This window comes from Thunnus maccoyii, chromosome 4, assembly GCF_910596095.1.
Source record: "Thunnus maccoyii chromosome 4, fThuMac1.1, whole genome shotgun sequence".
NCBI classification, from domain to species: domain Eukaryota; kingdom Metazoa; phylum Chordata; class Actinopteri; order Scombriformes; family Scombridae; genus Thunnus; species Thunnus maccoyii.
The window spans coordinates 22,002,439-22,018,414 of NC_056536.1; the positions used below are offsets into that span (position 1 = coordinate 22,002,439).

General features: G+C 38.6%; 2 protein-coding genes across 2 annotated transcripts; both read right to left on the bottom strand.

The window, feature by feature from the left end:
* Nucleotides 1–24: 24 nt before the first annotated feature.
* On the bottom strand, nt 25–5,611 carry LOC121895308 (protein disulfide isomerase Creld1). Its single transcript, XM_042408335.1, has 11 exons — nt 5,240–5,611; nt 4,308–4,428; nt 4,095–4,177; nt 3,367–3,477; nt 2,970–3,061; nt 2,597–2,776; nt 2,392–2,487; nt 2,210–2,293; nt 1,691–1,786; nt 1,453–1,593; nt 25–1,364 (listed from the first exon to the last, which is right to left on the bottom strand). Exons 2-11 carry the CDS (start codon nt 4,422–4,424, stop codon nt 1,144–1,146), a joined length of 1,221 nt encoding a protein of 406 aa, XP_042264269.1. The 5' UTR covers nt 4,425–4,428; nt 5,240–5,611; the 3' UTR covers nt 25–1,143.
* Nucleotides 5,612–6,283: 672 nt separating this feature from the next.
* Nucleotides 6,284–14,970, bottom strand: wu:fl23c11 (interleukin-17 receptor C). The gene is made up of 16 exons (XM_042409867.1): nt 14,674–14,970; nt 11,886–11,913; nt 11,671–11,793; nt 11,243–11,344; nt 11,028–11,116; nt 10,752–10,848; nt 10,620–10,661; nt 10,267–10,397; nt 10,104–10,166; nt 9,946–10,003; nt 9,607–9,839; nt 8,778–8,825; nt 8,594–8,645; nt 8,270–8,365; nt 8,148–8,186; nt 6,284–7,843 (listed from the first exon to the last, which is right to left on the bottom strand). The coding sequence occupies exons 1-16, from the start codon at nt 14,881–14,883 to the stop codon at nt 7,032–7,034; spliced, it is 2,223 nt and encodes a 740-aa protein (XP_042265801.1). The 5' UTR covers nt 14,884–14,970; the 3' UTR covers nt 6,284–7,031.
* Between the last annotated feature and the right edge of the window lie 1,006 nt (nt 14,971–15,976).

The window sequence follows — 15,976 nt, forward strand, 5'->3', positions numbered from 1 at the left end:
GAAAAACTTTTTTAAAACAAAACATGGAGTGTCAGACATTTTTATTGTAAAGCAAACATCTATAATGAATGAGTCTGTGGACAACGTTCCACACTAGTAAAACCAAAGATAAATTAGATGGACGGGTAAGAAATGATGCTACTATATCTGCTAGAATTACAATTGAACAGATACAAAAAAAAAATTGCATTGAAAATGCACACCAAAATACACAGAGGAAATGTCAAGAGCAAATGTATGATGTATGATAACATTTTCCCAATAAATATTGCTGTAAAAATAAATTAAAGGCAACAGAAAATGGCTTGCATCATATAAATTGGAGCTGGTATTTACCGAAGCGCATTCCCTCGCACACTCAAAAGTGATTGATAACAGTGATGTTGGTGATCCAACAGCTCTTAAAAGTCAGTCTTCCATGCCAAAGTAAGACAATAAATAAATACATACAGTGTAGTACCTTTCATTTCAAATTCTATTCTCATGCATTATTACTAAAAAGAATCATTCAGTATGTAAGGAGGTAAAAAGTCATTCAGTGAACATAAATAACCAGTGGTTCATAATGGAAATATCCCAGAGTTTTGATGAGCTTTCTTTTTAGGGTGATTGGGGAAATTCTTAAAATTGCCTTATCTAACCCCATAACAAGAAGCTTAAGTGTTGCATCTTATGGGCAAACCGCTGCTTCACAGCATTGAGATAATGAAAAAACGATGGACACGATGACAAGAGGTTCTGATTGTGTGAAAGAAAACAACATAATTTCTTGAGCAACATCGAGGCCAGGTGAAACATACAAATGCATAATAGATTTTAACAATCAGTAGTGGTCTTCCTGTCACCCTTGTTCCCAACAGAGTTGAGGTAGGGGATTCAGTTCCTTTAAGTCAGTGCAGTGTAGCTTTGTCATTTCCTCTTCCAAGATTCATGGCTTCATAGCCTTCAAGTTCCCACTTTTTTCTTGCGTTATCCTTTTCATAAACATAAAATGAACCAAAGCCCTTTCAAGCAACTCCCCAATCCTAAATAAATCCCTGAAAGGCTAGCATTGTAGGGATGGTTTCCTGCCCCAGTTGAGTCTTATTCACCCTTACTGGCTGGTATCCCAAGGTCCTTCCTCAAATCGTGGCCCCAAACAGCCTAGCGTCCCTTCAGGAATCCATCCAGCATGTAGTCTCCCTTTTCTGTCAGCCAGTATCCAGCCATAGCAGCCACACCTCCAATAAAAATGGCAGTAAAAACCATGTCCCCTTTAGCGGCGAGCGTAGCTAGGGCACAGATTACAACGCCAAAGAACATCTGCTGCAGTACAAGGACTTCATCATCTGTCATATCATCAAACAGTCCCTTCTCTGGACCAGCTGAGGAGGTAAAGAAAACAAACTTAGCCAACAGATCTGAGGAGCAGTTAATATGTGTGTTTGCATATTTATTGCCACTGTTACTTACTAGGAGGCTTATTCTCAACACAAATACTGTCTCTTCTGATGAAGCCATCAGCACAGTCACAGTGGAAGGAGCCCACCTCATTGATACAGGCCTCATTGAGTCCTGGGCATGCTATTGCACGCTCACTACATTCATCTACATCTGTGGGAGCAAGGAAAGTAAAGCAGTTTCAGATACAGAGTTAATATGGTATAGAAATTTAGCAGATAGATTTTCCAGATAAGTATAATATCCTCACCAAGACACTTGGATCCTTTCAATCTGTAGCCACGTGCACATTTCTTACAGCGGGCAGGACCACTACCCATGCAGCCCACACATGCCTGGTCACAGCCTGCATACAACAAGAGCAGAGTGGTTAATATGACTTACTAAATTGCATTTAGTGCTATTCAGCATCATATAATGGAAAACCTAATATAATCATTCCCACAAAAACAATTACACAATTTACAAGAACCACCCAACCAACAACACACACAACCATTCATATTTAATGATGAGATACAGTTGATTTTTAGATGTCACCGATGTTGCAACTGTATTACAACCTTACTGAAAATAGATGGTAGTTTAAATGAAGTCAGATTAAATAAATGTATCTAAAAACCTGTCACTAAAAGAAGTTTTGATTTTTTTCTTCTTTTTTTTCTTTTTTTTTTTTACACTTGCAGAAAAATCAACAAAACATGCATGCTTTCATTAGGTACAGTACAGTAAGCCGAAACCAGGAACTTAACTACATAAGAGAGCATACCTCTGCATTCATAGGATCCATCTGTGTTGTGACAGTAGGTGTTAGAAGGACAACGAGCCAGCTCTGTACCACATTCATCGATGTCTAAGAGACACACAAGGGCAGTCAAATAAAACACACATCCAGAAAATTGGCACAGAATCACTACAATGTTACCACATGACCTCTAAAGCCACACTCACCCACGCACTTGTCATGATGAAGGATCCAGCCAGGTTTGCAGTCAAGACATTTGTAATCCTGCGGCCCTGAGCATTTCTTACATGAGTGGTAGCAAGCTACAGAGAATGAGAGATGGGGACACAGACAGAAGGTCAATTTTAGATGATCTCAAACACAATTTAGCACATGTAGCCGGTTGAAACAGTTGTCTGAATCTGAAGGTACCTGCACAGGCTCCTGTGCTGTCATTGGAGCTTTTCTCTCTGTAGTAGCCATCAGCACAGCTCTGGCACAGATGGCCCGAGTATCCCGGATCACAGACACACTCTCCATCACCCAGGCGAGTCCCCTCCCCCTCACAACGGCCCAGACCTCCACACACACCACTGGGGCTGGATGGACACTCTGTATTGGATGAAGATGCAATTAATGATCGCCAGCAAATCTAAAGCTTTACAATTACAATCACTTGATTTTCATATCTTTATTAAATCTAAATCATTCTTCACATGAGACAATGAAGTATAAATGTTGGAATGGTAAGGATTTCTAAACTAATAACAGGTAGCTTGTGTTTACGGCTTTATGTTTTCCACACCTTTACAGTCAGGTCCAAAGCGTCCAGGTGGACAGCAAAGTCTCAGCTCTTCTATGCACAACCACTCAAACAGGTCAGGTGCCTCCTGCTGCCTACAGGACACATACATCATGTCAGTCATGGAGTTAAAACAGGGCTGTGTTAATACATCTTGACAAAGGATGATTACACACACAAACGAGGCCAATACTGTCTGAATAACAAAAAATAAATGTGGGATTAAATCTAGTTTAATTACAGTTTATCCAAAGTTAAGACAGGCTACTAAAAAGATTAAAACACTAGGGACACTCTCTTACTTAAATGTCGAATGAGGATATTCCTATTTTTTGTTTCCCCATGAAAATACAGCTGATGTAGAATTAGCTTGTTTTTTCTGCTACATAATGCTGTTTACCTGTGGAACCACCATGTCTCCACTTGGTCCTCTATCTGCTCCAGCAGCTGGTTACAATCAAAATCTGTTTTCTCACAAGCAGCTTCTACTATCTCAAGGAGCCGAGTCTCACTGAAACAAGAAGCCAGCAAGAGAGAGATCAGAGATGTAAGACAAAAGTTGAATAACAGTGCAGATGCTTCCCAACACCCACCCTTCCAAAATGGTGTAACCCTTCCACTGGGATTTACTCCCCTCAGTGCACTGTAACATTTAAAATAGACTGTCTTGTGTAATCATTCACATATTGCAAAATATCACACAAATGTGCAGAGAAGACAAAACTGAATCCAAGTATTCAGAAGGGTTCCAGTGATACAAAGAAAAATGAAAGTTGGTTGGTTGGTTCTGTAACAATATGATACATAATTTGAGATAATTTGCGTTAGTTTTTTCTTTGTGGCATTAGTGATTTTAAGATTATTAGTGGCATTAAGATTTTTTTTGGGCATTTTATTGAATAGGAGATAGTGAAATGGCAGCCAGGAAACAAGATGATAGAGACAGGTACGAACATGCAACACAGGTCCTGGCTGGAATCAAACTGGGGGTGTTGCTGTTATGTGACATGCGCAGTAACCATTTGGCTGCCAGGGCACTCTGCATTCTTCTTAAATTAAGTAAATAAATAAAGTCTTGATTTTCAAGAAATTCAAAAATGTGCAGGTGTGATTAAAACTTGCTCTTACCTGCGTGCATACTTAGCCAGCTTCTCTTCCTCCCAGGCAGTGTTACCTCCTCCAAAGTTCTTGTTGGCTGTTTTCTCCAAGCCCTTAAAAAAAGGAGAAAAAAAAGGGGGAATATTTTAGGGCCCAGGATACTACTACTACAAAAAAAAAAAAAAAAAATCAGCTCAAAAATCACAAGCATGAACTGATGGTTCATAAAGTTGACTACTGTACCTTAATGAAACTCTCAGTGAGTTTTTGGCAGGTCTGGCATGGTGCCGTCTGGACTTTCACCACAGAGAGCTCTGAGAGAAGCACTAGAGCGGGCAGGAACGGCCAGGCCCACCACATGATCCTTCAGGGAGCATTCACATACACACACACAATCATCAAAGCAAGTGTCATCAAATAGACCTAGATATACTGTCAGAAAAGCTTGACTTATCATGTTCCTCTAGAGACCATGACCTACTTATTACTTACAGGGGATGGACAAAACAGCAACATCTGTACAATGCAGTGCAATCCAGCCAAAAGCTGTAACAGTTACAATGTACACTAGCTTTTGTTAAGCTTAAAATGTTGAGATTATGTTGAGGCTGTGTCATACTGACGACGATTTAAGTTTATGGCATTTCACTAACTTGTACAGGATTGTATTATATTACTGTCCTGTTATTTAGGTCACTCTCTAACGCTAAAAAGGGACATCATTTACATAAAAATGTTATCAGCAAAATTTGGGTGAAATTTAAACTGCATTACTGCACAACTAAAAGCAGTCCTCAACTAGTCCTCACTCAGTGACGTCTAATTCAGTAAAAATATGATAAATTCAACCTGGTTTGAAACTCTAAATGTACACATTAGCTTCGCTTGGTTGGGATGCTCTTTCAGCGTTAGCTAGCTCAGCATCAGCTAGCTCAGCATCAGCACCATGCTAAATTAGCCAAGTAGCAGCTAAGGTCAATAGTTAGCTTGTAGCCGAGGCTAACGATGTCTATCTTCGCTCATTTGTTACGTGTGTCTATAAAGTCTAATGAACTCAGCGACAACGTCTCTCTAACGACACTGAAATGTGTGCCAAGTCATCTTTATTGCAGTTAAGTTACTCTGAAATTAGCTAGCTCAGCTGAACTGCTTTTCTTGGTTGTTCTGCTCTTTACCTTGTTGCAAAGCCACCACGTCCACTGCACCACTGATGGTTGTCTGATGATTTACCTCCTGGTTCACACAGCGCAGGCAGAGTTTCACATGTTGGACAGCCGGTTTTAATGCTTCAAGTGTGCCATTTTAGTTGGCAACTCACAGCAATGCCACAGCCAGCTGAATGACTAGCTAGCTAAACGCTGGTAGCGCTCATGTAGAGTATGCTGCGCCGGGAGGGTGAATGAATGAACAGCTTCCAGTTGGTTCTGTTTTTCTCGCAGCTGAGCCACACAGGATAATATGGCACCGCCCAAACCCGCTGGGATTTAATTCATCAGCCAATCACACCCAGTTTCACACAGATTGACGCTGAGTGTCAGATAATACAGCCGGATCATGTTTACCAGGCAGTTAAACTCTCATCCTACCTACATATGTAAGAAACAAGGACCACTGAGGACCCCAAAAATAAAGTACTGTAAGAAATAACCATCATAGCAAAACATTAACTAATTTCTTCTCAAAACATTATCTATCTATCTATCTATCTATCTATCTATCTATCTATCTGTGTGTGTATATATATGTGTATATATATATACATATACATATGTTTTATACAACATGCAAATTTACTTAAATTTCCTAAAGTAATGTTTTTTTTTCTGATGACAATCACATAACATATATATATATATATATATATATATATATATATATATATATATATATATATATATATATATATATATATATATATATATATATATATCATCTATTAAAACTGCATAGGTGGAATTGGGTAGTTTTGGATGCTTTTTTTTAACACATTGGTATTTTCAAAAAGCTCTATAAAGTTATTAGGAACAAATTGATTGACAAAGTCATGAAAAATTGGAATGATAGAATAAAGCACCTGTGAGATATGACAAAAAAGTATACCTCTGGGGTCTGTGAGTACCCTAGTTGGTAGGATTAAGGTTAAACAGACAAATGATGTTGCCACTCTTGCTTGACTACAAGTATTCAAAATATACTTTAACGAGTCACATATAGTCAGAGTGATATTTATTGGTAAAAACGTTGCTAAGCAAACATGCATCCTCTAATGCATACAGTAAGAAACACGTTTTACAGTCAGATGAGCAAATCATGACACATTCTTTATTCAATCCCACTTTAAAGACAAAATACAGTATAAAACAGACTCACTATCCATGACTGGGCAAATATACTCATGTAGTTGTACATATCACAAAAGTAAAGAGTTTATTTTTGTCTTGTTTTTTTTTCTGTGTAGTAGTGCAAATACTTGAATATATAAAGTACACACACAATGGCTTGGTTTGAAACTGAAAAGTAGCTTTCATAAATAATGTAGTGTCAGGACCAGCACAATGGAGCGATTCACTTCATTAAGATTCTATTATTGCATTTTAGTGTAATGTCAGTAGCATATTAAGCCATGCTGTTTTTGAAATGTTCACACTTTGTGTACCCACCACTGACGTCATCTATTTCCTTGAATTTTCTTTTTTGAAGTAGTGTGAGGTTTTAATGTTGGGTGCTTTTATTTCTCTGGAGCCATGCTGGCTGTTGCTGTTCAAGCTATAACACACTACTGTTAACGCTGCCAGAAAAATAAAACACTTCACCTTCTAAAACACTTCAACAGCTACTAGACCCCAGATGAGCAATTGCAAAAACCTGCAAACTGATTTATCTGAGCATCTTGAGTATCATTTCAGGTTGAAGCTCATGACGGCATCCCAAAATTAAAGCTTCGTCGTCTGTTATCCTCTCCTGCTGTCAGACCCACTCCATTTCACTGACCTTGGAGCTTGTATCAGGGCTGGAGGGTGGCGTAATAAGAAATGGTTGCAAGGGCATTGTCTCCCCAGAGTCTTCAACTCCTACCCCAACACAAGTCTGGGACATCCCTGCAAGGCGTAACACAGTTGTCCCTGCTGTGAACCCTGACAGCCCTTGTGCCAGAGCTCGGGATGCCATCCTGAGCCCCCCTGCCTTCTTCCGTCTAGCTGATGCAGTAGCCATTTGTCGAGCCCCAGCCAGTTCAGTCAGAAAACCCAGACTCTGGGAAGGCAGGCTGTAGACATGAAGGCCGCGGAAAAGTTCTGGCAGCGGCCGGCAGCCACCTGGAGGCTCAGGTGGAAGTGATTCAAACTGCACCAACAAAAACCGCTCACCAGCGCGGCCCTGTAAATAGTCTGCTAGAATGCAGCTCAACGAAGCACTAAAAACATCTACACAAGGAGAAGATGCAGTGTTGCTTCTTCCTGCCTCCTCTTCCTCCATTTCTCTGTTTTTCTCCCTGTGTGTGTTTCTTTCCCAGCTGCCAGCTCCCCATTCTTCAGCCCTTATCCAGGCAGCCTGGGTTAGGACTAGCACTACTTTGCCCCCCTGCCTTTGCAGTTGGTCCAGTCTTGAGTGGAGCCAAGGCACAGGGCCCAGTGCGCTGAGCTCAGCCTGGCTCCATAGGTCCAGAGACACACTGAAGCCCAGAGCCTGCAGGGATGAGCCCAGGTGGCATATGAGCCCTGGCAAAGCTGGGTCATCATCAGGCGGGTACAGCAACACCACATGACAACCACCCACAGCACCTGAGAGAGTGAAGATGAGAAATTTTAGAAACATGAGGAATATTAAAATATGAGATAGGATAGGAGTAGTTTAATATTTTGGATCCCTGCATAGAAGAATGAGCCACAATAGCAGAAGATACAGAAAATGAATGAAAATTAAGGAAGAAAGGGTAATGCATGCACATGAACATTTAAACACAAAAACATGACTATTCCTACATCTCTACAAATGTATGAATTACATTATGAAAATGTTATATTCAGAGGAATGTGGAAAATAACGGTTGCCCAGTATGATAGCGGATATTTGGCTTTAACAAACCTTTAACATCATCTTCTTTCAGCCATCTCCACACGTAACCTGGATAGAAAACAGAATACATGTTCAGGTATTTTGACAAGGTGTAAAATTAATATTTGATGACCCATAAATTGAAAATAGACCTTTTAAAACCCCTTGAACAAAATAGGCTCCAAGAATGGCCAGAAACATCAGCAGTAATCCGATGAAGAGTGGCAGGCTCCATCTCCATCGAGAGGCTGGAAAAATACATTAATTATGAGCCACAAAAGTCTTTATAAAGCAAGTTAAAGAAGTTCCACAGATACTGCCACTGTTATAAAACAAAGGCAAAGTGTACAGTAAACTTACACTGTTTAATTTCTTATCAGACACATTCTAATGAAAGAATGTAGCTTGTGTTCGCTGATAACATTTAAATATTAAACCCACTTAACCTAGGTCTGGACAATAATTAATAGTCTTACTTTCAAATGGACACTGGGGTTCCAGGGATGATTTCATCCCCTTTATCTTCATCTAATAAATGATCGAGGGAGAAAAGGTTGGTACAGTGTGTACTGCAGGATAGTTGTGATTAAAAAAACATTCGAGCTAAATAATTATGTGTAAGATTATATTTAATATTTTAGGAACTAAAACAAGAATCACCTGGACACAAAGCAGAGGGTGTGATGACACATTGAACTCTCCAATTTTCTGAAAAATCCATGAAGAAGAATATCAATTAATAAAAAAAATTGCAACAAAGAAAAAGAACATTAATTGTTAGTGATGCTGTGTCACAATTACGCTGGACAATTACAACAAGATCATATACTTCTTTTGGCTGAATTCATCAATTTGGAGCAAATTAACATGACGTGAACAAACTCAGAGCTTGTTAAATGTAATTGGTTTTTGTTACTTTCACTATGGTAAGAAAATCAACTTGTAAAACTTGCTTGAGTTAGATGACTCACCCCATATAATTTATTCTGCTTTATTTTGTTTTGTTTTGTTTCAAAGTTATGTTATACACTAGTTGCATAAAAAGCCACTTATGGGCATTGTTTTACATTTTTCTCTGTTGGTACATTAAAAGATAATCCACCATCCAAGATTTCCAAGTTTTTTAATGCAAGAAACCAAATTTCCATCCTTTTCATAACATCTTTGTTCACCTCTTTGTCTCCTGGGTTTGATATTCTGAGAACTAAAAAACTAAGCATTTTTCTGAATAAATAAAATATGAAAATGTTAAATAATTTGAAAAATCTAGAATCTAAAATTATCTAAAATAATATGGTCAAAATTATCCTGGCAGATGATGGAGGGACTCATGACCTCAGTATTTCTAAAATCATAGTTACGACCCTGGATATGACACCATGCACAGGACGCAGGGTAGCCTGAGAGGAGGTGCTGCCTAAGACACTCAGCTCAGGAAACAAAAGTACAAAATTCAACCTTAGTTTTTTCCCCTTTTTTTTTTTTTTACCCAGTGTCCATTGCGTGTTGCAATCCAGCCTGCATCCACATTGTTGTGCAGGCTCTGTCTGGAGCCGGTAACCTCCTCACACTGGCCTCCGGCCACGTCTTTCTTGCATAGCCACACCTCTGCCTCCAGTCTGCAGGGGGCAGTCACATTCCAGCTCAGCCCTGTGCCACCCTCCAACAACGGGAACTCAACCACAGACACAGACACATTGCGCTGCATTCTTTCCAGTGCATCTGAAAAAACAAAACAAAACAAACACTGTTACTTTGTGTATTTATGAAATTATTTACTAAACAAATTTATCTGGGCCTGAGGTTGAACATAGTGAACTCCCTTTACCTTGTTGGTTTTTGAAAGGGCAGAATTCGCTTCGAAGTGACTTCCCCTTCTGCCATACCTGTAAGCAAACATTTAATTTATTCATTTTATTGGAGTTGGTTAGTTATACAGTTTGTAGCTTTTTATTCCTTGTCAATTACAATAAACATATCAGCTACCTGAAAGCACAGACATGGTGCAACAAAGTTTGACGAGATGACCATTTTTCCCTCGCCTTTGGGCTGCAAAGGTTCAAAGAAAAGTTACACATATATACACATAATATTGACCTTGGTCTGACATAGCAGTCAGGGTAGTCTGGATAGTTTATCGTTGACTGACCCATGCAAGGACTTCTCCAGGCATTTCATTCCAAAACATCTGGCACATCAGCTCCTCTTGTCTGTTATCAGTGTTTTCCAGTTGCAGGACCACGTTTCTCTGCTCATCAGTCTCAGCCCGAAGTCTGGGAGCTGAGGCAGAAACACGTCAATCAGCTATAATTGAGTTGTGTCACTCTTCCAAATAGGTGAAACTATTTTTGCTGACACTGACTTGTGCATGTTAACTAGCACATACAGTACACAATGCGTGCTACAGTAGATAAATAAGAGGCGGGACTAGAACACGCCTATTTTGTCACGTCTAATCTGAAAACATTTCCAAAGAAATATCATTTTTATAACATCTCTCACCATCACATGCCTTAACAGTCCATTTACGTTTCATGGAGCATACTGAAAGAAAAAGGGAGGAGTAGATGTTCAGTGATGGTGACAGTAAACAAATAAGCATGCCTTTGCTTACAATGGAGCAATTAATCTCACCGTCTTCTAAAGAAGGGATTGTGATATTTTGGTGATCATGTGAGTAGACGTGGACTACAACAGGACTGCCAAACATCACTTTCTCTGTCAACAGCAGCTGCATTTGTAGATACATATTGTAAAATAAGTAACAACAAAAACTAACACAAGACATTTTGCAAAATAGTCACCAAGCGATTCAATGAATAGGGGTGCAGGACTGTTGTTAAAGAGAGGCAAGTAAATCAAAGAGGAAATTCTTTCACACCTGCTCAGTGAAGTAGAAATATTAGCTACCTCATGTGTGGAATCTGAAGAGTAGCTTGGTTTAAACTGGAGTGTCTTGCAATAATCTACGGAGCCCGGGGAGCTGAGACACACTTTGACTGAAGTTGTAACACAGAGAGTAGAGAAGAAGAAGGGTAAATTGTGTAATTAGTATTTAAAAAGTTGTCCTTAGAATTTGTGTGAATCATTTGTGTGACTCATTTGTTGTATATATGATTCCATACCTCTGGGCTCAGGAAGCACAAACTGACCACTTCCTTCTGCCACTGAATCATCATCATTGCGGTCACCAGACTCCTCAGAAACGTAATTTGCATAATCCACTTCTGCAACAAGATGTGTCCCACGCTCACAGTCAGTATATAAAACAACTGAGAACACTGTTCTAAGTCCACAACGGCTGACTGATTGACAAATCGAACAGCTACGATAAGAAAGCAGGGAACAGCTTTCTTATTACTCTAATTATTTTATTATTATATCTATTATTTTATCTAAATTATTTTAATAGCAGTAACATCAACGGGAACAAAATCATTTCATGCATAATATGTATGATGTGCTTTGGAGGAATTATGATTCATAAGATATTCAAGGCGTGTCACCCAATCATCTGACAATATCAAAGACATAAGATGTAGGACAAAACTACCTTTGATTGTGATGATGATTCTCAGGCAAGGTTCACAGTCTTGTCTGGCTGAACAGCACAGAATAACTTTAAGCTCCACACGTGTCACATTTGGAGAAGGCAGGGCATCATCGTACTGAGAGGCTGTGGAAAGAGGAATATTCCTGCTTCAGACAAACTTCAACGTTAGTCTAATGCTGTGATATAAGACGTACTTGTGTTGATTGCGTTCATACCTTTGCTCACTTGGCAGTCAGTCAAACTCTGAAGAAAGAAAAGATATGGATGAGAACTTAATCAACAAATCTACCCACCTATACCTTTTGCATACCATAGATGTTAACAGTGGTGACAGGCATTCAGATTATTTGCCTAAGTAGTACTACCACAAGTAAAAGTCTAAACTATTAAAAGTTTAAGTGCACAGTATGCAGGGTAAGGACTAATATAAATTTCAGTTAAAAAGAGTGACTTTATGAAACGGTTGCAGCACCCACCAGAAGTTTAGAAAATGTAGGTCACCCTGGCGGCCCAATGGTTAAGGTGCATACCACATAACTGCAATGGCCACAGTTTGACTCCAGCACCCCAACCCCCCCACCCCAACACCACCTGCCAAACAAAGGCAAAAGCCTGAAAAAAATGTAAAAAAAAAAAATAATAATAATAATAATAATAATAATAATGAAATGAACATGGGTTAGGGTTAGGGATAAATATAATAGGGATATGGTACATTTTTGCCTAATTGCTTGCGTAATTATTTATGGGCCTTAAAAAAATCTATTTTAATTCACAAATCAATGCCCCTTTTATACATAGTTTTACACATGCAATAGCAATGGAAACTATAAACAAGTGACAAATTAAAGGAAGAATAACAAATGCAGATGTTTCCATACGGGTGTACTGCATGATACAGTTAAGCAGTAAACATCCAATCATGTTCTTTGATATATTACATGGCAATATGTGGTGTCAGAATAATCAGAAAATTAGTTCCCGACTGGGAAAATTCATGTAAATGCCCCCTCAAGACAGAACAACTCGGAAAGTTGGCAAAAATTTAGTACTTGACTTGCGAAAAGTTGATGCCATATACACAGAAACACGGCGGATGAAAGTAAATGTTTGGTTGATGGCAAGAAACTTTTTACTTATTCACTTATTGCATATTAATTTTTTGCTCACATGTAATTTGAAATGTGTTATTAGGTTGTAACTGTTAGTTGGTGTCCACGTAGAGTGACCTTGATTAGTTAGAAAAGTTATTTATTAGCACCCTGATTAAAAGTAAAAGCAGCAATATTTTAGTGGTTTTATGGAATGTACTGGTGCAGCAACAAGTCTGGGACAAAATACAACACATCCTCTTTGTAGCATCCATGTTGTTTCTACATTACGACTTAAAAGCTCATGAACACACCGGAGTCGGAAGAACGACTTCCCAACTTGAGAAATGGGACCATCCAAAGAGCATGTGAATGCAGCATTATATAAAATACTGGCCAGTATTTCAAAAGACACAATGACTAATTTTTAGATATACTGCATGGGAGCAACATCAGTTTTGGACTGATGTGTTAGACAATGCTAAATAATAGGCCTTTTCCAAGGCAGGCATTTAGGAAAAGTGTTACTAATAACATTAACAATGGCTCTGTTCGATTCAAGCGTCCCAGTAAACCATGACAGTGTACCAGAATGCACAATACCAGGACGCTGAAACTGAAGCAGCTAAATGGAATTCAGCCATCATTTATTTCTTATTTACCCCTGTGAAAATGTCTTCTGTGAAGGTCTATCATAACACTTGAGTGTTTAAGTTTTATGCTAGTTCATACTTATATTTCATCACATTTGAGAGTGAGATATTGTACTTTTTATGCTGTACTTTTATGATTTGTTGCAGTTACGAGTTACTTTGTACATTAATATTTTACATACAAAACACACAATTATCGTAGAAAATATGATACATTGTTATACATTAAACTATCCAGCATGAAGTACAGTAGTTTTGCTCCTTGATCCACTATGACAAATGCTACTAACACAATGCATCAGTGATAATATCCCATAATGTAATATAATACTATAACACTTACTATACTAAAAGATATGTTTTTAATATTTTGCCCAATCCAGTTATATCAATAAGGGTAGACTACATTTAAGCAACATCTCTCTGAATAACAGAATAAACCATTCAACAGCATCACAAACTACAGCCTCTTCAGTTTTCCTTCAGTTAGGCTGTATCCTTCATCCTCTTTATCATGACATCAGCCTGCCAAGGGACTGCAGATGAAAATGATCTTTTTCAAGCTGAAATCTGACACATTTGCATCATATTAATGTAAATTGACATGTGTTGTCCCTAAAAAATAAATGAATAAAGTAAAATAAAGCAACCTTGATGAAAGTTTATTATAGGATTCTTTATGTACTACTGTCTACCAACTCTGTACTTTCTGAAGAAGTGATGAAGAAATGTAGTTTATGTATGACAGAATGATGAACTAATGAACTACAGTATAAACTTTTTTTTTATTTCTGCTTGTTTTTTATTTAGTCTTCTCTTTTCTTTAGGTTTTTGTGTCTTCATTTACTGTAGGAAAATATGAAAACCATACATATATTTACTGTTGTATTTGCCATCTATAATCAATTATTTCTCTGGTTGATTTACTTATCTGATATAACATGTAGAGAAAATAAAATGCAACCGCCTTCCTTGGAAATGGAGGAGTGGAGTAAGATGTCACGCTCAGGCACAAGAGTAAATAAATAATGGGCATTAAACTCTGATCTCCCTCTTTCTTTGTCTTGTGATACACAAATTTAGCAGAGCACCTACAGTTATAACAAATAAAACAATAAAGTCAATAGATCATAAGCTATGATTAGTGAATTTGTATTTCCCCCCAAAAAAGGCACCTTTACGACATGATAGAAGGTAGTTTGACAAATTATATATATACATATAAAACACAACAAGGCCTGAGCATGATCCAGTTTTACCTCGCTGCAGATGAGTTCAGGTGGGTCATCAATCATTTCCAGTGCGGTTGCCGGCATGAGCAGCCAGCAGCTCAGCACTGATAGAAGTAGGAGGGAAAAATGTGGCACCTCACGGACCGTGAGAGCCATTTCTTGGAGAACGCCTCTGCGCTTGGCACAGGAAGTTTCTCTCCGGCGCACGACTCCTGCTCCGCCGCTAGATCCCCTCATCCGGCACACAAATGGTACAGCCAGCGACCCTGGGATTCACCCAGCAGCCCAGCATGACAGTGGTATATTTTCTTCAGGAAAAAAAAGACGGTGAGTACGGTTTATCTCACAACAGCAAACTGTCAAGTGAAGCTCCGACAGCCTGGGATTTTGTTTCAGGTGATTGACAGTGCGGTAAATGGGTGTGTCCACAGCGTTTTACCTGCTCAGGTGTTAAGGTGAGACTTGTTTCTCATATGAACAACAAGTTTCTGTTTGGTTGGTGAGTCATTCAACATAGGATCGTCCCAATAATATCCGACCACTTCTACACGAGATATGGAGGCTGGAATGTTTTCAGTTGGAGTCCCACAGTTTAATCATTAACCTTTATCCAAGCGGATAGGAACATTAAGTTGACTGTTGTATATCATAATAAAGTAATCATGCCTATTTCCTGTACAGTACAGAGTCCTAACACCTGTGCTAACGGTGTGTCTGTGTTGCAATCAGAAAAAAATGCAAATTCATTGTGAATCTTAAATGCTGTATTTCCATGATAACCAGGTGCCTCTGTACGAACAAGTACTCATATGGTTCAACTCTACATTTTATGACATAAAGCTATTCTCCTGGGAGTAGACTAACCTACAGACAATGATCTTCATAGGTGATCACATATAATTCTGTATTTGCAAGGAAAAAAAACTATTCCCTTCCATTTCATGATGTTTTCTTGTTTATGTTAACCCAGTTTTATGACTAAGTATGATTTATTTATACCTTGACAGATGACATTATGATGTCTGTCTGGGTTCAGTGAAAATGTCATGTTAAGTTACTCTATAGACACAAGACTAATCCTTGAGTGCTAAACTTCATGTTTTGGCAGAAGTTCATTATTCCAGTGCTCCAGTGTAAGTTACGATGTACTTCCTGATTAATCCTCCCAAGCAGGTCTATCAATCATCAGAATAAATTAGTCTTGTCAATGTTGTGGTCATATGGCACACCTCATTTTTAGAGACAGGTTTAAGAAAAAGCACAACGGTTTTATAAAATAGGGACCCTGAATTCAGAGAAACCAGACCTGTTAGAAAAGCACTTTTACCTC

What these genes read in the sequence shown, in the direction of transcription:
- LOC121895308 (XM_042408335.1), bottom strand. Translation starts at nt 4,424, where the DNA reads ATGTGGTGGGCCTGGCCGTTCCTGCCCGCTCTAGTGCTTCTCTCAGAG. An exon ending in CTTTGGACCTGACTGTAAAG is followed by an intron (nt 2,777 to 2,969) that starts GTGTGGAAAACA and finishes CATCCAATACAG; the next exon opens with AGTGTCCATCCAGCCCCAGT. An exon ending in GAAAGGATCCAAGTGTCTTG is followed by an intron (nt 1,594 to 1,690) that starts GTGAGGATATTA and finishes TTGCTCCCACAG; the next exon opens with ATGTAGATGAATGTAGTGAG.
- wu:fl23c11 (XM_042409867.1), bottom strand. Translation starts at nt 14,883, where the DNA reads ATGAGGGGATCTAGCGGCGGAGCAGGAGTCGTGCGCCGGAGAGAAACT. An exon ending in CTGAACTCATCTGCAGCGAG is followed by an intron (nt 11,914 to 14,673) that starts GTAAAACTGGAT and finishes TTCTTTCTTCAG; the next exon opens with AGTTTGACTGACTGCCAAGT. An exon ending in ACCCTCTGCTTTGTGTCCAG is followed by an intron (nt 8,646 to 8,777) that starts GTGATTCTTGTT and finishes ATCATTTATTAG; the next exon opens with ATGAAGATAAAGGGGATGAA.